This window comes from Grammomys surdaster, unplaced genomic scaffold (assembly GCF_004785775.1).
Source record: "Grammomys surdaster isolate TR1022 unplaced genomic scaffold, NIH_TR_1.0 371, whole genome shotgun sequence".
Lineage (NCBI taxonomy): Eukaryota > Metazoa > Chordata > Mammalia > Rodentia > Muridae > Grammomys > Grammomys surdaster.
In genome coordinates, this window is record NW_021604790.1 from 3658759 (window position 1) to 3680185 (window position 21427).

General features: G+C 47.9%; 1 protein-coding gene across 1 annotated transcript; it reads left to right on the top strand.

Moving 5' to 3' along the window:
- The first annotated feature begins 8446 nt into the window (after positions 1-8446).
- Positions 8447-9509, top strand: Rprml (reprimo like). Its single transcript, XM_028780338.1, has one exon. The coding sequence runs from the start codon at positions 8716-8718 to the stop codon at positions 9070-9072; it is 357 nt and encodes a 118-aa protein (XP_028636171.1). The 5' UTR covers positions 8447-8715; the 3' UTR covers positions 9073-9509.
- Positions 9510-21427: the final 11918 nt, after the last annotated feature.

Genomic DNA, 21427 nt, shown 5'->3' on the forward strand with positions numbered 1-21427 from the left:
GTGTCTAGCCCTGCTATTTCAAGCAGTACATGTTCTTGACTACTGAGCCATATTTTCAACCCATTCTCCCCCCTTCTTTATAATTCCTATGGAGTAGGAGGTAGCAACCATTTTTTAAATAAAGGCCTTCATAGTGTGTATTTCAACCATTGCAAACCATAAGATCTCTGTTGCAACTATTGTTGGTTCTGTCATCATGGCACAAAATTAGCCGAAGATAACACATCCATGAGTGAATCTATCTGTGTTGCTGTAAAACTTTGCAAACATAGGTTGTGGCTAAACTTGGCCCGTCAGGTAATCACTGATCCTTCTTGTGAACAATAACGTATAGTGTATCTCCTTTGAAACTAACCCTTGTAGTACTAAGCAATTGCTGTCTTGTGATAGCAGCAGTTTTATACCATTTTCAGAAATAGGGTCCTTTTTCAAATGACACGTTATAAAAATTCATCTAGTGAATTTTGGCTGGAGAGATGGCTCAGTGGTTAAGAGCACTGGCTGCTCTTGCAGAAGATCCAGGTTCATGTGTCAGCACCTATGTAGCCACTACCAGCCAGCTGTAACTTCCATTCTAAAGAGTCTGTCACCCATTTCTGGCCTCCATGTGTACTGTATGCATAGGACCTGGATTCTTTAAAAACATTAATAATAGCATGTAGTGAGTGTACCAAGACAACCAGACCCAGCCCAGAAACAAACATTTCTCTAACCAGCCCCTTGCTTTACCTTTTCAATTGTCCAATTGGCCAGAAGAAATCATATGACTAGTTCCATCAATGTGAAAGGTATGTGTCTTAGTCAAGGTTTCTATTCCTGCACAAAACATCATGACCAAGAAGCAAGTTGGGGAGGAAAGGGTTTATTCAGCTTACACTTCCACATTGCTGTTCATCACCAAAGGAAGTCAGGACAGGAACTCACACAGGGCAGGAATTTGGAGGCAGGAGCTGACGCAGAGGCCATGGAAGGGTGCTGCTTACTGGATTGCTTCCCCTGGCTTGCTCAGCTTGCTGGACCCAGAACTACCAGCCCAGGGATGGCATCACCCACAATGGACCTTCCCCGGCTTGATCACTAATTGAGAAAATGCCTTACAGCTGGAACTCATGGAGGCATTTCCTCAGGGGAGGCTCCTTCCTCTGTGATAACTCCAGCTTGTGTCAAGTTGACACACACAACCAGCCAGTACATTATGATTCCTTAGTTCTTTGGTGGTTACCTAATGTCCATCAGGTCACAGGCAGAAGGATCCCTGTAGCCAAACAGTTTGGGGGGAAGGTACTATCATTGACCCAGGCACTGTCATTGGTCCTTTGTTTCTGGAAGAGCAAGCATGTGTCATTGGCAAGTTGTCACATTGCAACATACTGTTTTGGTTACAATGGAGAAGAAAAATTCCTCATGGCAGTGGGTATGTTTCAGGCAGACAAAAAGCAAGAATCATCCATTTTTTTCCCCCGGCCAAGCCTCCTTAACAAGATTGAATACAAGCTTAGCCAGAGCTACCCCTGTGCCTGTACCCCCAAATACTTGCTTCATGTTCAGAGTTCAGAGGCACTTTCCCTGAACTACTGAAAGTAAAATCACTTCCAGCCTTCACAGGTCCTGATGCAAGTGACGAGAGACACTACATGCCTGATCCCTCCTTGGGCCAGCATCTGACTGCCATCCCGTTAATTCAGATTTAGCGCTGAGCCCATGCAAGACCAGGAATGGTTTCCCAGGCTTAAGCCAGGGTTGGCATTGCTGAGCTGCTTGGGAATCCAAACAAAGCTTGCCTTCCTGTGTTCCACTAGCCTGTGGCATTGGTCTCTCCTCTGGGTATCCAGCAGGCATTGTCTTCCCCTAGCTATCATTTTTAACCAGCTTGTCCTTACCAAGTTTCTCTGTCCCTCCTCTCTGGCCTAGCTGTCTGTGGCAGACACTGTCCTGTACACCATGATTTCCCAAAGGTCCCACCCTTTATATTGTTCTGACACAGGGAGCCATATATCCCAAGCTGGTCTCAAATTTGGCAAGTAGCAGAAAGAAGATGACCTTGAACTTCTGATCCACCTGCCTGTGTTCCCCAGGACTAGAATTACAGGCATGCAACACCAAGCTTGGTTTATACCAAGGTGGGGCTCAGGCCCAGGGTGTTATGCAAGTGCTCTACCTACTGGGCTATATCCTCAGCCCTTCCTTTTGTTTTTGTGAGACAAGGCCTCACTCGGTAGCCCAGATTTTGCTGGAGCATATGGGAGCTTACTTTCCTGAGCCTGCTTACCACACCCCTCCCCATGCTGGTATCACAAGCATGAGCTACCATGCCCAAACTAGGGAACCCCATCTCTTTAAGGTTCGACCATCTCCTAGTTCCACTACCTCCCTAGGAACAAAGTCATCAACCCATGGACCCTTTGGGGACATGGAACTTCAGCAGCCACAAAGCAGCCCTGATTTTCCCTTCAGCTGTCTGCACTGGCAAACATCCCCCAAGGGTCTGAGCTAACAGGGAACCACAGGCTCCTCAAGCCCTGTCATTAAGGGCTGGCATCTTGCTCCATTCCCTGTTGTACTGGCTGATGGGGCTGCTGCACAAATGGGCAACCCAGAAGGAGCCTTCTCTCTTTTTTTTCCTTCCTCCAGGCTTATTCTTTCTGCTCGGGAAGCCAGATGCTTTGCAGTTTAATTACATGCTGCAGTTGGAAGTACAGAATGTCAGTGCTGGAAAGGAAGGCCCTCGTTATAGATAATAGCTACCAGCATTTATTGAGCATTTACTGTGTGCCAGGTGCTGTGGCAGGCCTGTTTCCAGGCACGGCCTTATTTAACTTTTGTAGCATTGTCTATGTTCTACATAAAGAAACTGAGGCTTAAGGGAAGCTTCGGAGAATTTCCCAGCGTTCTAGGTAGTACTTCATGGTGCAAAGCATCAGTTGATGTTAGCGGGAAAGGGGTTCCATTGTCAGATGCCACATCCCGAATCTCCTTAGGGAACTCACAAACGACGCCACACATTTAAGGTCCTGAGAGGTCCTGCAGTGTCTCTTGTATTGCAGACTTCACAGAGCCACTGCTCTGGAGAGGGCAATCTGGAGACTGCAGATAATGACCAGCCTCTTCATCTACAGATGGCTCAGGAGGCTCAGGCACTGTGGGAACAGACCAGACAAAGACCCTGGGCTTTGTGCTTGCTTCTTCATGCACAGGGCACAAGAACACAGACAGCAACTTACCTGGTCCACTAACCTAGTTTTGTAAAGACAATTGTAATGAAGACTTTCTTGTGTCTGTCAAAGTGTGTGTACATTTGTGTGTGTGTGTGCCCACGCACGCACGTGTGGAAGCAGGAGGTCAACCTCAGAGGTTGTTCCTCAGGCACTATCCCTCCCCCACCCACCCACCCCTACACCTTTTTTTTCTTTTGCGATAGGGTCTTTCACTTGTGGGACCCTACCAAGTAGGTGAGGCTATCTGATAAATGAGTTTCAAGGGACTTCAGTCTCTGTCTCCATATAGCTCTGGTATTATAAGTATGTGATACAGTATATATGTACAACATGGCCCATCTTTTTAGAAAACATAGTTTGTAAGGATCAAACTCAGGTCTTCATGCTTTCGAGGCAAGCATTTTACTAAGCAGTCTCTCCAGCTTCCTTGATTAATGGATGAACCAATCAAAACACCAAAGAGGAGAGTTGACTTGTCCAAAATCACACAGCCAACTAGGAGCCCAGCAGAAACAGATTCTAGATCTCTAACACTCTAATATTCTCTAAAACATGAACCAACGGGACATAGTTCACCTGTTATCCTGCACCCAGGAAGCTGAGGCAGGAGCAGCTTGAGTTCCAGGTCAGCCAGGACTATGTAGCAGAATGTCTTAGTTATGGTTTCCATAGTTGTGAAGAGACATGATGATCAAGGCAACTCTTAGAAAGGCAAACATTTGCTTGGGGCTGGTGTCTTAGGGTTTTACTGCTGTGAACAGAGACCATGACCAAAGCAACTCTTACAAAGGACATTTAATTGGGGCAAGCTTACAAGTTCAGAGGTTCAGTCCATTATCATCAAGGCAGGAGCATGGCAGCATCCAGGCAGGCATGGTACAGGAGGAGAGCTGAGAGTTCTACATCTCTTTCTAAAGGCACACAGGAGAAGATTGACTTCCAGGCAGCTAGGACAAGGGTCTTAAAACCCATGCCCACAGTGACACACTTCCTCCAACAAGGCCATACCTACTCCAGCAAGGCCACACCTCCTAATAGTGTCATTCCCTGGGCCAAGCTTGGCAGAGTCCTGGCAGATGGTGCTGGATAAGGAGCTGAGAGTTCGCCATCTTGATCCAAAGGCAGCCAGGACAGTCTTTTCTGTTCTGGGCAGATCTTAAGCATAAGACCTCAAAGCCTGTCCCCACATGACACACTTCCTCCAAAAAGGCCACACCTACTCCAACAAGGCCACACCTCTTAATAGTGTCACTTCCCATGGGCAAAGTATCTTCTAACCACCACAAAAACCCTATCTCAATCAATCAATCAATCAATCAATCAACCAGCCAATCAATCCTAAATCAGACAGGTGGCAGAAGTTGAGGCATAGAGTCCCTGATACCTATGACAACTGTATCCGCTCCCCAGTATCCAGCACCTGTATCGGCACTGTCCCTTTCCACATCTAGAGGTATCACCCGCCCCCCGGCCTTTCTCCCATAGACCTCAGTAGAGCTACACTCGCTCAGACAATCTGAGGACCTCCCTCTGCCCTCTACCCACTTGTCATAGCAGAACAGGACTGGCACCCAAGTGGCAACATCATGTGAGCAAGGGTGAGCAAAGCAACCAGTGTTTAATTCTGTACCCGACGCAGTAAAAATGCCATTGGCTTCCCTCCTGTCTGCCAACTGGAAACATGAGACCATTTGGACAGGAACTGGGCAGAAGGCAAATTTGCCTGCTTCAGGAAGAGCTTGCTGAGATAATGACTCATGTAAATAGGATCCGAGGAGGACTTCTGGTGATGTAAATTCCACTCTGGGGCTCTCAGCCTCTCTGGAGGGTATGCTCCTTCCGTGGTCAACTATTTACATTTTTAAAGGGCAGAGAAGGTATAGCTCATGTAAATGAACTTGGCCTTACCGTTATTACAATAGCCTATGTGTGCGAGGAACATTGTTCTTACCCTGTTTACAGTGTTGATGGTTTCTAATGTCAGCTCCTGAGGACATCTTCATCCCCAGGGCTCAGCTAGCCAGAAGCAGCAATAAGGAAGGTCTTATTAACCTCTTTGCCCAAGGGAGGATCATTGCTTGCCAACCCTGGTGGCCCACACATGCCAGAAGGCTAAAGGTTAATGCCAACAGCTGCAGGGACAGTACATTACAGCCTCTGAGTGGCCCGTGTAATTCCTCTTGGGCACCAGATTGTCCACATGGCCCTTCCAGAGCTGAGAGAGACAGAAGTGTGACTGAGGTAGAGGGTAAAAATAGTCCCATGTGGGTGGCAGCTGGGCCAGAGGCACCTTCTTCCTTCTCTCTAGAGGAGGGTGGCAACCAGCTCCTGGATTCTTGAGGCCCCGTCCTGCACTTTGAACTCCCTGTCTTCCCCTGATAGTGAAATGCACCCCATATGATCTACCCACATGCATCATGAGCTGGAAAGAGCATGGACCTGGTTGTAAGCCTTACAGGTTTAAATACTGTCTGTGCCACACTACCTGCTATGACCTCGGGCACTCCACCTAAGTCTCCAAGGACTTCTGTCTCCAAGGCTCGCTGTGAGAGCATGGCCGTGTGAGGGTAGCGGGCGGGTCTTATTTTTCTTCCCTCTCTCATCTACCAGTTGTTCTCATTCTAGCGCAGTCTCCAAGTGTAGCCATGAAGAAAGTCAAGCAGCCCTGTGGAAAGGCCATTGTGAGGGAAGGATTGAAGGTCCCTCCTGCCAACAGGCAACTGAGGGACTAAGGGAGTGTGTGGCTTGAATGACAATGGCTCCAATAGGCTCACAGGAAATGGCACTATTAGAAGGTGTGGCCTTGTTGGAGAAGTGTATCACTGAGCAGAAGCTCACACCAGGCCTGGTGGCTCACTCTCTCTTCTTCCTGCCCGCTAATCCAGATGTAGAACTCTCCACTCCTTCTCCAGCACCATGTCTGCCTGCGTGCCACCATGCCTCATGCCACATGATGGTAATGAACCTCTGAACTGTAAGCCAGCCCCCAATTAAATGGTTTCATTTGTAAGAGTTGCTGTGGTCATGGGGTCTGTTCACAGCAATAGAAATCCTAAGACAGAGGTCTGGGAAGCCAGTCCTTGCCCTCAGCCTAACTTTTAGATGACCATGGCCTCAGCCAAAACCTGGAGTTCCATCCTGCGAGGGACTCTGTGCCAGAGCCTAGCTGCTTCTAGATCCCTGCCCCTCGGGTACTGTGAGAGAACCAGTGTCTGCTCTGTCTGCTCCATGTGAAGGGAACTGTGAGGCAGCCGTTGATTAGGAATGCCTTTACCTGTCAGGATTCCCACAAACATTAAGAGTTCAGGAGCCAGGAAGAAGGCTCAGTTAGTAAAATGGTTGCCACACAGGTCTGCGGACTCGAGTTTTGCACACCTGCAGTTCTAGTGATGAGGAGGTGGAGACTGGAGCTGGCTTGGTGACCTCCGGACTCAGCAGGAGACCCTGTTTCAAAACTAAATTAGAAGGCACGGGAGCTAAAGCCCCCCAAGAGAATGCTTGCCTCGTGTGTATGACACATGGGGTTCAATCCTTAGTCCTCAGGAGAGCATAGGAGGAGATGGAGAAAAACACCTTCCATTGACCTACACACACATGGGTGGGGTGTAAAAATTAAGAGTTCATACACATCAAACTGTGCCCAATCTTGCCAGGACTCATGGTCCAGACAGATAGTAGGCAATGACCTGGATTCAGGTCATACAGGACTCCCATTTCTGAGCTAGTGGAGCCTGAGACCCAGATCTATACACACAATGGCCAGCGTGTATGTGAAGATCAAACCCTGATACTAACCAGCAGTCAGAATGCTAAACAAAGCCACCGTAACAAGCAGGCTGGAGCTTGGCAGGTAGCTAACAAGTTTGTCCCTAAATCCTAAAAGACATGGTAGGGAAAGCCATACGTTCCCCAAACTAAGACTACTCTATGCTTCCCTTCTGCTGAGCCCATACAATACTTTTCTGTACCCCACCCCAGGTTTTCCTGCCTCTACTGCAAAGCTTCCTGCCCTACCTGCCTTCAGTCAGCTAGACACAGGCAACTAGCAAGATCCCAGGGAAGAGCTCAGGCTTGTCCTCAATTTGATGATCTTTGCTCACTTCCACAAGCCCAAACTCTCTGTCCCTTCACACTACAGGTCAAAGGCAAACATCTCTCAACCAAATTATCTCACACCAAATTATCCAGAGGAATCTACCCAGGATGATGCCAGGGTGGGGGTGGGGGGCAGGCAGGAAGGCTTGAGAACTTATGGAACAGGGCATTTGTCCCACGAGTGCTGAGCATGCTCACTGGAGCAGGTGTTACCCTGAAGTCCCCCTACTCACTCTCTACTCCTACCCTTTCCAGCAGACAGCTGGACTTCAGCTGGACAGAGTCGAGGACATGGGCTCCAAGTCCCGGTTAAGCCTCTCCCTGCCCCACCTTAAGCCAAGCAGAATAATGAGCAAAAGAAGATCCGAGCATTTCTCTAAAGAAATTCTGCTGCCAAAAGCAAAGCACAGACTGTCTGAGCCAGATACTTGCAGTACAAAACAGCATGTACGCTACAGTAGGCAAGACACAACATTCCCGGACACAAAGAGAGACAACCAGGAGGAGGTTGTACCTAGGTAATAACACCGACCCACCCCAGACAGCAGGATTTTGCAGTTTGAGAGGGTCTTCTCCACTTTTGCTGATACATGCTAAGTGATTTTCTATAAAATAAAATAGAAACTCCCCCAAATGACTTAATTTTAATGAACATATTAAATAGAGGTGGCATATGGGACCAGATACATGGTAAGAGGCAAAATACTCTTCTGGCTGTGACAGCCTTCAGCCAGGAGAAAGCTGAGAGGGTCCAGCAGGGACAATGTGGCAGAGCCAGACCACCCAGAATCAAGCCCGTTGGAGTGGGCAATGCCAGGGCCAAAGCGATCCCACCCCACCCCCGCGCCCCTCCTTAAACAGATTGAAGAAGGCTCCAGACCGTCCTCAGCCACAATTCTGGGAACCGGCACCTTGGGGCGGCTTTCTGCCCAGAACAGACAGCAACTGCCCAGAGTGAGTCAAGGTTACTTGGCCCGAGGGCAGGAGCTGCCTGGACGCTCTGACCCTCTCCTGTGGGCTTTGAGCACCGGGAGGGGTTCGTGTCCCCGCAGCTTTGGGCGTCGCGAGTGGGTTGGTGAAGGGCGGGGCGGGGCGGAGCTCGGCGGCTGCCAGGGGCGGGGCAGCACGGCAGGCTCGGGAGCTCCGTGGGCGACTGCCACGCACTGTTGGCTCGCTCTGGCTCGCGCGCCGCCTGTTGCTCTCGGCTCCTGGCCGCCCGTTTCCCGCTGGGGAGGAAGGCGGACCAAGAGAGCCAGCGCGTGGGCGGCCTCCCGCCTTTCTCTTCTCCCGGCGCAAGGGTGATCGAGGGACCCCCCCACCCCCCGGCGTCCCCGACAGCGCGGACGCTGCCAGCTCCAGGCGCGTCCTAGCCTGCGTACTCAGACTCCCTAGGCACCTCTCCGGGATGAACGCGAGCTTCCTGAACCACAGCGGCCTGGAAGAAGTGGGTGGTGACGCCCGAGCCACCCTGGGAAACCGTAGCCACGGGCTAGGCACGTGGCTAGACTGCTGCCCGGGCGGCGGCGCACCGCTGACCGCCAGCGACGGGGTCCCCGCGGGACTGGCGCCCGACGAACGCAGCCTGTGGGTGTCGCGCGTGGCGCAGATAGCCGTGCTCTGCGTGCTGTCGCTCACCGTGGTCTTCGGCGTTTTCTTCCTGGGATGTAACCTGCTCATCAAGTCCGAGAGCATGATCAACTTTCTGATGCAGGAGCGCAGGCCCTCCAAGGACGTGGGTGCCGCCATCCTGGGACTGTACTGAGCGCCGGCACCCTCGCCAGAGTCGGAGCACCGGGAGGAAAGGACCACCGAGCTTCTTTCTCAAAGCTTTGGCTGCTGCCTGCAATCAACGAAGTACCTCGCACCACCCGGGCCTGGACACCATAGGACTCAGCGGCGGCGGTGCGCGAAGGGACTGTGACGCCGGACTCTGTCCTATGTGCGCTCCAGCAGGGGCCGGGACGCAGGGTTCTTCACAGGTTTTTTACAAAGAGAAGGTCGGGGCAGGGTGGGAGACAGGGATGAAGAGATGCAATGAGGAGCTAGGGTTACTACCGCAGGGATGTCGGGCACGTTGGTGGGGGCCAGCTCCAAGGAGGGCTCAGGGAAGAGATGCATCACTGAAATTTTGCATCTGATCTCGCATTGCGTCTGAAAAGAAATTTTGTAATAAAATCATAGCCGTTGGGCTTCCTGATACATTCTAGCTGTGCTGTGTGTGTGTGTGTGTGTGTGTGTGTGTGTGTGTGTGTCGAGGAAGGGGAATGTGTCCTATTTCTGGCCCAGTTTGGTCGACTAAAGGAGCTATGGGGCAGACAGCTCTGGAGTTCCTTGGTTCTCAGACCAAGAGGAGAGAGAAAGGAACTGTTTTATATTTTGGGTGTTTTGGAGTTTTTTTTTTAATGTTGCTTTTGTTGTCTTTCTGGTTTTTGTTTCCTTCTTCCTACAACAAACTGTTTTCTTCTACACTACTCCTACAGTGGAGGAAGCAGGTCCTTTGGGGCAGCCAGACACTTGGTGAGATTAATTGCTGGAACTTTTAGTCTTCTTCATTAAATTGAAATGGAAAAAGAAAGTGAACAGAATTGAGGGAGGGAATAAAATAAATATATAAGATAAATTCATTTGGGTAGATAGGGGCTGGATCTAGTAAAAATTCCAGGCTGAGCCCAGGAGCCTCATTTAATGGCTTGTTTTGCCCCAGCGTTATGGATGGTAGAGGGATGGACCCAGAACAGACCCTTTAGCTCTGTCCTGGAAGGGGACTTGGGGTGTTTAAGATGAGAAGATGGCCTCCAAATGCAGTTACCTTCTGGGTACTAGACCCTCCCGTTAAGAAATGCACCCTCCACTCCCTGGATAACCTGAAACTAAGTTCTGGAGGGGACTCTATGCTTACTGGCCAGAAGGAAGAGAGGGCGCATCTGCAGCAAGCCTTTCTTTGGAGTACAACTGAGCCCAGGCCACCATGGGAAGGAAAGCCCTCTTCCCATAGGCTTTTTGACCTATGTGCACCCTCTTAGCCAGTCTTGGAGATAGAGTACTTGGAAGGGTTTCTGGGGAACAGAGCTCAGGCCCCTCCCTCTCCAACTGGGTGGAAATGAAGGAGGATGAGAAAGAAAATGGCTGAAGCCATCCCTGGCTTTAGAATGAATAGCAGAAGGAACCTTCTGTCTTTGGCATCAGTTAGGTAGGGAAAGAAGGCGGCGGAGGGCCGGGTATATCATAAATGGTGATTGAGTCTGAAGGAGTTAGACTCCTCCCAGCTTCCCTGCAGCTCTGTGAAATCATCAATATGGAGAGATGTCCTTTTCACCACCCTGCCATTCGGTCACATACCTGGGGATTCATCCGTGGGATGGACAGGCCAGTGAGGCCAGGTACCACAGAACCTGTTAAATATCTATGAGGCAAGTCCTGCAGCATAGAAGGAACACTGGGGTGTCAGTGACTGGCTGGCATTGTCTTGAGTAGCTTGTCTGATTAGGCAGGGAGGGGCTTGGAAGATGGGGGAACTTGGACACTGACTCTGGACCCCTGGCATGAGTTGGAGAGGGTGCCTGGAGTCTGGGCCACCTACTGGCTGGGGGAATTCCACTTAGACCACCACAAAGAAGTCTTTTTTGACTCCAAAAGACAGGAGATGGGGGCTTGGGAAAGAATAAGGGCTTCGGATGTTTGCCTGGTCGGGTTCCAGTGAACACCAAGAACTTCCTGCAGCAAAATGCCCTGCTGCTAGTGTGATAGAGGGGAAGTGTTTCGTGAGTTCAGTTTCTTAAATTTGCTGACAGACAAAAGCCTTAGTGGAGAAGCCTTGCAGGTCCACGATCATTGTTAACAAAGATCTGTCGGAGAAACATGAGTGTTTTATTTGGTTTTGAGTCAAAAACATATTACCCAAGATGGCCTCAAACTCAAGACCCTCCTTCCTCAGTCTCCTGAGCACTTCATAAGCATGCCTGACTCCCTAGCCTTACTATGAAGGTTCCACTGTCCATTTCTCAGTGTTCAAGCATGCATTCACAAGCAAATATGCATGGGTGGTTGCTTGCACATGCAGGTACATGCAAAGGCCAGGTTCAAGGAAGAAATGGCAGCAGGCACTGGTTCTGGGGAGGGGAGGAGGAGCAGTCACATTTGTAACTCCTTCAGCCTAGAAGGAGTGGAGGGGTACTGGCTAAGTACCTTATGTAAACCTCAGGCAAGGGGAGGAAGCAGAATTGAGTGAGGTAGAAACCAATGAGGCACGGTGCTCCAGGAGAAAGGTGACCCAAGATCAGAATCTTGAGCCTTGGGACTTTAAATGAAAGTGCTTCCTGTGTCCCTAACCCTTGTGCAGTACATATTTTCCCTGTGAGGCTGGCTTAGGACACAATGGCCAAATCTCAGAAGATTCCAGATTCAGCATGGATAAATGCAGGACCCTGGTCTATGATATCCTCACTGTTCTGTTTCCTGGCTCTGTGACTTCAAAGAAGTAACTCAACCTTTCTGTGCCTCCGTTTCATCTATACAATAGGAACGGTAAGACTCAGAGCTCCTCTAACGTGCATGTGACATAGCCAGCACAGGGCCTGCCACTTAAGAGACAGTCGGCAAAGAAAACTACCAGCATTGTGGTTATCTCTGTTGGATACATGCGCTCTCTTCCCATTGAAATGGAGCTGGCCTGAAACGAGAACCCTGGACAGGAAGCTAATAATAATTCACACCCACACCTCATTTTGATGTTTTCAAAGTCCTTTCCTAAGCAGAATGGTAGTACTTTGTTAAGTATCTAATTTGTGGATCACTGGGGTTCATTAATATTCTCATTTTACAGAAGAGGAAATTAGGACCCAAAGAAGCTGCCTGAGTAACACTAAGACCTTGCCAAGTAAGAGAAGACATCAGCTCAGTTGCTATTACGGGGAGGAGACTGAGGTTGGTTTTAATGGACTCCCTCATGTTCACTCTCTCTATTAGCATCTACAGCAAATCTACTGTAGGGCAGGTCCTGGGCCAGGGGTCTGCAAGAGCCCAGCATGCCATTCCTGAGGAACCAGCAGCAGTCCTGGGATAGGGCAGCTGGAACTCAGTTAAGTCTTCTATTCCTTGTTAGATAGATGTACCATTGCCTACAAGATAATCCTGGAGCTGAGGATAGTTGGGAGTGCTAACACTCACTTCCGCTCCTTCCCCAGTTTGCCACAGAGGGTGCAAAGTGCTGGCTGCACCCATATCAGTCACGCAGAGTGTCAGAACTGGTTTCCAAAGGAAAGGAGGGAGCAAAAGAGGCCAATGTCTGTCCCCAGTGCTCTCACTGTCCAACGGGTGATTCTTTGCTGAGCAGAACTGGGGTGGGGATGGGAGGATGCCACCACCTTTTGCTTCAGGCTGCCATTCAGCCACGTGCTCCAGAGACTAGACTCCTCTTCCTGGAGTCCTTTTCTATCCCCGCTTCGCTTGTCTTGACCCAGAGCCAGGATCCATGCAGGAACATTTTCCCATTCTGGCTGCAACAAGAAACAAAAATAAGACTAGGAAGAGGGAAAAGGAAAGAGACTAGGAGAGAGTGTGAGTGGGAGCAGAGAGAAGATGGGATGGAGGAGAGGGCAAAGAATGCAGAAATATGATGGAGGAAAGACAAGAGGCTCGGCAGGAGCCTAAGGTCTCCCCCTCTGCCCCATTTTCAGGGTTCTGTCTACACACAGGATAGCCAACCACAGCCACTTCCAAATCTGCTGAAAATAAAGAGGCAAAGCAGCAGTATTTAGGGGGGTGATTGAGGTGATCCCATCCCTGAATCACAAGGTCTGTGTCCTCCTTATGGTGATGACCCTTCCTCAAAACCAGGCCTGGGCCCCACTCCTCCATACTCGGTAAAGTATCATCCCTAGTCAGGGAGGAAGTTACCCCCAAGGGGGGAGGAAGTTACCCCCAAGGGGTGGGTGTGGGTGTGTGTACACACACGCACACACACACACATATAAGCATTCAACAAAAGCGAGGAAACAAATGGACAGTAGCCAGGTGTGTACAGGGGCACAGGGCTTGAAGAGGCAAGCCTTGGGCTTCCCAACTGACAGAAAAAGCCACTCAACCTCTCAAGCTTCAGGTCCCTCATCTCTAAGAACATTAGCTGACCAGGTGGTTGGGAAGTTAAATGAGAACATCTGAAAGCACTCAATAGCACTCGAATTATGCAAAAAGAAACATCTTGAAGTGTTCCGGCATCTCTGCCCTGATCCGTGTGAGGTTCAATGCTGGCAAAGAATGTAGTTAGTTATGGTGTCATGAGATAATACATCACAGAGCCCGGAAGCCATGCTAGGTCCTTGGATGTCAGCTTAGACCAGTAGGTAGAACCTGTGGACTTCATACTTGGTGCATTTTTCCTCGTACAATGATTCCATGTGGATTTTTACATCTACAGCAGCAGCAGCAGCAGCAACAACAACAACAACAACAACAACAAAGAGAGGGGGTAAAAAGTAGACCCAGCCTCTCATCCAGAAAGAATCACCATCAATCCTTGGCTGTAGCTCCTTTTGTGTGTTTAGGAATCAAAACAGCAAAACTTGGAGTTTTTAATTAAAAAAAAAGTTCTTGTAGCATGTGTGCCATTTTGAACATTTGAACTATCTGAAATTAATTTCCACAGCAACCTTAGATGCTGACATTCACAGATTGAGACTATGCATGCTCAAACAAAGCAAACAAGACACCGGGTCTGGTAGGGCAGCGGCAGAGCTAGGATCCCATGTCTTCGTCTTGGCCTCTGCATGCGGTGTCTTTTGTCTTTTGCTCTACTGTATCTCTGTAACCATCAGCTGGCACAGGGTGGGAGCAGAGAGATGCAATCTGGAGCAAAAGGTAGACAGTGGACTTGGGGAAAGTAGCAAGCTCCTCCCTTACCATGGGAAAGGAGGTTTGTCATGTGGTTCTAGAGTCTTAGGTCAGACCTGAAAATGCTCACAGGGTGGCACCTCTCTCTCTGGTTCTCAGTCACTCATCTGCAAACCTCTTTCATTACCTGTGTCCCATAAACAATTCTCCTTAAGCACTACCGACCGAGCACACGTCTTCTGGTGAAACTGTTGGTCAGAATGCAGATTCTGCCTATCAGGACAGAGCTTGCTCACAGATCGTCGATGGCTGTCCAAGTAGCTGTGACCCTTTGCAGGGTATGGCTGAGGGCGCTACATAACCTTCTCACCTGAAATAAAGGAAACTGAAGCCCAGGGACAGAGGAAAGAGGAAGACACATCTAGGTGGCAGACACCTCTTTGGACACTCACCTTGTAGCCCACTAGCTACAGGATTACTCCGAAGTGGTGTGCAGGGGCAGATTTAGCAGGAAGGACTTCACTTTGTTCTGAGAGGTGGCAGTCAGGGGCCCCAGGCTTTTCTCTCCTTACTCAGCATATCTCCCTGGCACAGACAACCCCAAGCCTTTGTCATGAGTTGAGCGTTAGGAAGACACAATGAAAGAGGTGTGAATTTACAGGGCACTAAGACTAGGGGAGATTTTAACAGATATGAAATGGTGGCGCTCCCTCAAAAGACTCCAGGGACCTTTCTCTGTGCCCTGGGTCCTGACTACCTTTAAATGTGCCTGTTATGCTCCTGGCTTGCAGATTTGGATATTTAGAGATTCCACCTTAAAAAAAATGTGTTTTTTGCATTAATTTGGGGACAGGTATATGTATAGGCATTCATATCTATACACACCAGGGGGTGAAAAACTCTAATGAATTGCCATGGAGATAAAACTTGGGATGAAGTTGCCATAGTAACAGAAATGTTTTTGAAAGGCCACATCACCTTAGTGAAGTGAGAAGCTCTTGTCAAGAATCTGATGTTAGAAGCCAAATCATAGACCTTACCTTCAGGGCTGGGTGCTCTTTCAGGTTTTCTTATTTCTCATTTTTTTTCTTATTTCCTGTTTCTCTTGATCACTCCCAAGAGCATGAGATTTTTATCTGGGAAACTGATTCAAGTTTTGGTCAGTGAGAAGTCAGGGCGCAAAGGAGTAGACCCTGTTGACTTGGTGTGTGGCTATGAACAAATTGTTTCTCTCCTTTCCTGAGTTTCCTTTCATCCAAAACAATGAGGTCAGACACAGGCTCTATCTAGTGCTCTTCTGAAAGTATGCTTGCCATCAGAGGACCCAGCCTCCTAGGTAGCCGGCCCGCTGAGCTGTCCATGGTTCTGAAATCCTGCATGCTGACCTGTTCTCGGTGTAGTGATTTTAGCACCAGCCCTGCTGGGCTCAGAACATCTCAACCAGAGGCCCTGGGATTCAGAGAACCCCAGAGGAGGGATCTGGTGATGTATCCTAGCCTGACAATCTCTCTATCAGGAGCAGTTAGGAGCCATATCTCCCACCCCTACTCTTATCTTTGAAACTTGAGTAAGAGTCCAGAAGCTTGCCTGGCCTATGGGGAGAGGAGGACCCCTCCAAAACTCTGTCCTTCTCTTCTGCGTGAAGCTCAGCTTTTCCACTGGTAACATCAGACAGATATTAAGATGCACTCCCCGTCAGGGACACATGCTCACTTCCACTAACAGAGAAGCAGTGCCCAGATGCCGCATCTGCATGTCCTCGAGACACAACTGACTGCTGCTTGTTATGAAACATGCTGAAATTACAATAGTCCAGCTATGTCTCCACCTAATTACCTGACCATCTATCCATAGTCTACTTCCCTCCTCCAGAACATGGGATGAAAAAGGAGAGGGAACCCTGGAGAGAAGCTCATACCAGAGGGTGTAGGGATTTGCCTGGGACATCATGTGTTTTTACGCCTTAATGTTCCTACCTGCCCACACAATGCAATCGATGGGAGTGTGGGGCCCACAATTCAGAAATCCCAGCTTCCATCCTGAATATCACATTCTTCCTGAGTCCTCATTTGGAAATTGGAAATCAGTTGCACACACTTTAACGGTTGTTTTAAATGTTCGGAAGATTAAATGGGGGAATGTTTGGCAAGTTCAGGGTCTGGCATCATTGAAAGTAACTGTTTGGTTAGCTTTAACTGAGCTCCAGACCAATCCCTAAGTTTTAAATCAATGACTCTGTGGGTCAGATGGACCTAGGCGGGTACTCCTGATGCAGCAGATGTCAGCTGTAACTGAGGCATCCAGAAGTGACACACTGACTACAGTATTCGTGTCTGGCATATTAGTGGGAACAGCTAGGAGGGTGAGCTTGGCAGGGACGATGGGCCTCTTTCTTCCTCTCAGTCCCATGGCAGCGCTTCTCCAGTCTTCATGGTAGGAGAGCTGACCTTAGGACTGGGCAAATTTCTTCACCAAAAGCAGAACTTTCTGAACCTTCAGAATTGGCACATGTATGTAGTGGGAGGTGTTAGAAAATGCAGCACACAGGTCCAGCTAGCTCCTGGCCTCCACCATATTCTTGCTCTAAATTCCAGCTCTAACCATGGCACTGGCTGGCCACGAGATGTTGGCATGGCTGTTGCCTCTGCCAATCAGCTCCATGGCGACCAGTCCCCAAAGCCCAGGAAATATTCGCCACCCCATGTGATACATATAACAAATCCAGTACGTGATAGAAATAAGACTCTTAATGTTTAAGATTACCCAATATATTTATATATCAGCAAATACTCAATACACAAGATGCTCACACAATTAGAATTGTTACCCAATATCTAACCTTTTGACATGAATAACTACCCAAGACTCCTAGAGACGCTTATGTCTGCCTCCATCTTGCTTCTCCTCCTCCTTCCTCCTCCTTCCTCCTCCTTCTTCCTTTCCCTTCCTTACTTCTCCCAACTTCTAGCTCCATCTACCTCTTCTACTGCCCAATCACAGAGCTCCACTGCAAATACAATGGGCAGGAAAGGTCCTACAACACATGTACTGGCTGGTTTTGTGCATCAACTTGACACAAGCTGGAGTTATCACAGAGGAAGGAGCCTCCCTTGAGGAAATGCCTCAATAAGATCCAGCTGTAAGGCATTTTCTCAATCAAGTGTGAGAGGGCCCACTGTGGGTGGTGTCATCCCTAGGCTGGTAGTCTTGGGTTCCATAAGAAAGCAAGCTGAGCAAGTTAGGGGAAGCAAGCCAGTAAGTAACATCCCTCCATGGCCTCTACATCAGCTCCTGCTTCCTGACCTGCTTGAGTTCCTGTCCTGACTTCCTTTGGTGATGAACAGCAATGTGGAAGTGTAAGTTGAATAGACCCTTCCTCCTTTGCTTCTTTGTCATGGTGTTTTGTGCAGGAATAGAAACCCTGACTAAGACAGCACATAACTGTCATCTTTTCTCCTCTAACACAGCTTATGTATTACAAATAAGTCACTAGTTGAGTCCAGATCTAAAGTGGGAGGTGATGGCACAAGGACATGAGGACCTGGAAGTATGGCACATTATGGGATGTCATTTGAAATCAACTCTTCTGTAGATTAATAAATATTCTTGTTGCTGGAATTTAAGGGAGGGTCCATTCTCTTATCCCATTTTTAGAAATAACTTTGGAGGTTGAAGACACAGCTCAGTGGACAAGATACATTTATTGGGCATGCATAAGGACAACAGCTGGGATCTTCATCACACACACAGAAGCCAGAGGCAGGGGTATGGTGGCCCTCTTACGATCCCAGTACTTGGGAAGCAGAAATGGATCCCAGGCAAGCTGTCCAGCTAGATTGTTGGAGACAGCAGGTTCTGGATCCAAGCCAGAGGCACTGCCTTGGGGATTAAAGTAGAGAGTCATCAGTGAAGACATGATGCCAGCCTCCGACAGACACAACCCCACACACATGAAGAGGTCTGGATTTGCTGACTTTCGTGTGAGCACCACTCCGGCTTCCACCCCAGGCTAGTCAACTGCTCCTTCTCCCCATCACCCTGCCGTGGGCTTTGTGTAGCGCAGGCATTGAATGAAAGTTGCACTTTCCCATGCTGTGTTAACACTTCTAGACCAGCTCTGGTTTTCTTTGTGTATATTCCCTTCAGCCCATTCATTCCCCTCGGAAACTTCCCATGTCTTCCACTTTGCCACACAGTGTGTAGCTGGATGTTATTAATGTCTTTTTATTTGTGTGTTTCATGGATTTTCCTTAATTATGATAGCATAAATATTTGGATCCATTTAATATGATGAGCTTTAAAAAAAACTTACTTTATTTACTTTTCTTCTTTTTCTCATGCCTTCTATTGGCTTGGAAATAAAATACTTCATCTTGATTCTTTCAGCAGTTACCCTTGGAGTTTTGACAGCTTCATTGTTGGAAAAGTCTGAAGTTAGTGTCTACCTTCATTGTATAAGTTGTATCTATAGTACATATAATGCAGACATATATTAATTTTATTTGGAAGCAAGGGTGACCTCAAATTTATGATATAGCTTAGATGACCTTGATAAAATGTTCAAATTCCAATTACGTCTCCATAGATAAAATTGAGTTTATTATTGTTTTGTTTTGTTTTGTTTTTCAGGCATAGTTGTAACTATGTAGCCCAGGCTAACCTCCTTCTTGTCATCTTCCTTTGTCAGTCTCCTGAATGCTGGGATTACAGTTGCTCATCGCTGTGTCTGGCTATCATGTTATTTTTGTCTCATTTTATTCCTAGCTTAAAAAAAAAAACTGTCTCCAAAGTATTCACTATGAATATATCGTTTGAGTCTTATTTTAGATTTACTGTAAAATTAACTTTTGGACTATTTCCTGGCTAGTTTTATGTCAGCTTGACACAAGCTAGAGTCATCTGAAAGGAGGAAACTTCAATCAAAAAAAAGCGTCCATAAGAACAGGCTTTAGGCAAGGCTGTAGGGTGTGTTCTTAATTACTGATTGAGAGCCCAGCCCAATGTGGGTGGTGCTGTCCCTGGGCTGGTGGTTCTGGATCCTATAAGAAAGCAGGCTGAGCAAGCCATGAGGAGCAAGCCAGTAAGCATCAAACCTCTGTGGCCTATGCATCAGCTCCTGCCTCCAGGTTCCTGCCCCATGTGGGTTCCTGACCTGACTTCCTTCAATAATGAACAGCGATGTGAAGTCATAAGCCAAATAAACCTTTCCTCTTTGACTTACTTTTGGTCATGGTATTTTATCACAGCAATAGTAACTCTACCTAGAACAGAGTGTGTGGCATTATGAATTTTGACAGATACTTAGAGTACCTGGAAAGACCTCCCAGTGTGGCCTCTTTGCTGTCCAGGCTTTCATTCTTCTCCTTTACTTCCAATGACCACTTGTCTATTCTCTGTCCCTGTGGTTTGCCTTTTCTGGATGTCAAATAAATTAGATCATACAATTCAATCTGGTTTCTCACTTAGTTTAATACACCCAATGTTTCATTTCTTTTTATTGCAAAATGGGTACTCTCATATCAGATGGGCTATTAAACCACAGATTAGGTTTGGTTGAGATGCGGTCTCATTATGTTGCCCAGGCTACTCAAGTGATACTTTTGTCTGAGGTTCCTGAGTGATGGGAGTATGGGTGTATGACCATGCTGAGCCATATCCTAAGTTTTAAAATTTGAACTCTTATTTTTTGTCTATGGTTGAGGCATATTTGGGTTGTCTTCAGTTTTGGGTGACTATGAATAAATCCAACATAAATATTCATGTATAGATATTTATACATGTATGAATCAAAGTTTTCATCTCTCTTGGGTAAATACCTGGAGCTGAGGCTGCTGGGTCCCATACGAAGCATCAGCTTGACTGTATGAAAAACTGCAGGCCATTTTCCATAGCAACTGCTTAACAAATTCACATGCTCACCAGCAGTGAGAGCTGTTCGGGTCACAGTAGTATCCTCTTTGTCCCTGGTGTCACCTGAGCTCATACTCATTATGTGTGTGTGCAGTGGCACCACACTGTGGACTGAACACATATCTTTCTAGTGAATGGTGGTGTTACACATCTTTGCTGGTGTTGATTTTGCTCCTTTCTAAAGTTGAGATGCCCTCCCTCACATCACTGAGCCAGGGGCTCTCTTTGGATTCAGGTCATTAGTAACAGCAGCAACAGTAGCAGAAAGGGCAGGAGGGGGGCATGTGTGCACCATGATACATGTGTGCACCATGATACATGTAGAGGTCTGAGGATAGTTTTCTGGAGTCGGTTTCTCTCCTTGCATCCAGGCAGGCTTTCTCTTATTGGTTCTGCTGTGCTGAATACCCCAGGCTTACTGGCTTGGGCCCTTCTGGGTGATTCTTCTCTCTCCGTCTCTCATATCACTGTAGAAGTGCCAGGGTTACCAATGCACACAGTTACATATGGCTTTAGTTTTTTTAGACTATGCATTCTGGGGACCAAACTCAGGTCTTCAGGTTTGCCCAGCAAGTGTTTTTACCCATTGAGTCATCTTGCCAATCTCTGGACATGGGTCTTTCCATCTATATATGATTTTGGAAGATGCATTTCTGATTACCCATCAATGAATTTGGTCAGCGTGAGGAATCAGTCCTGGGAGGCTGGCCACTTCTAAATATCCTGATCCATCCAGATTTCTCTATCCTTCTGTTGAAGACAGACCTGGCCTGTGGCAGCCATTCCGAAGCCCACTCCGAGAAGTCCACCTAAGGGCCCAGCCTCCTTTCTGATGGCCTCTCTCTCACACCTATCTCTTCCTACACAGAAGAGGAAGCAAGTCGTCTGTGAGAGAGTGGGAAGAAAGGTCGTGGAGATGGGAAAGAGACAAAAAAGAGAGGGGTGTTTTGAGTCGGAAAAAGAGATACTGACAGAAAGAGCTCGGAATAGGAAATGTGCTAACGCGATGTTCTGACTTAACTCCTTCTCGCCGTAAGTCAGTGTAAGGTATTGCTGGCCAGAGGGCTCAGTGTGGACCATCTTAGGTGCTTCATACAGTGAAGGGCAACTGCATGATGACACAGAGTATTTGTAAGAATCTGAGTGTGGTTTTCATTCAAATATCTTCCAACTACTGATAAGGCACAGTGGAGCGTTTTCCTTGCTGCAGAAAGAGTCAACTTGCTTTTTTTCTTTTTATTTGTGCCCCAAATGAAGATTTTAAACAAAGCCCCCCTCCTTTCCCTAGAGACACTAAAGCAAACTGAACTCTAGGATCAGAAAAACAGTCAGTGCCTCCAGGCACTACCAGGCAAGGAAAACATCTCTCTCTCTCTCCT

What these genes read in the sequence shown, in the direction of transcription:
- Rprml (XM_028780338.1), top strand. Translation starts at nt 8,716, where the DNA reads ATGAACGCGAGCTTCCTGAACCACAGCGGCCTGGAAGAAGTGGGTGGT.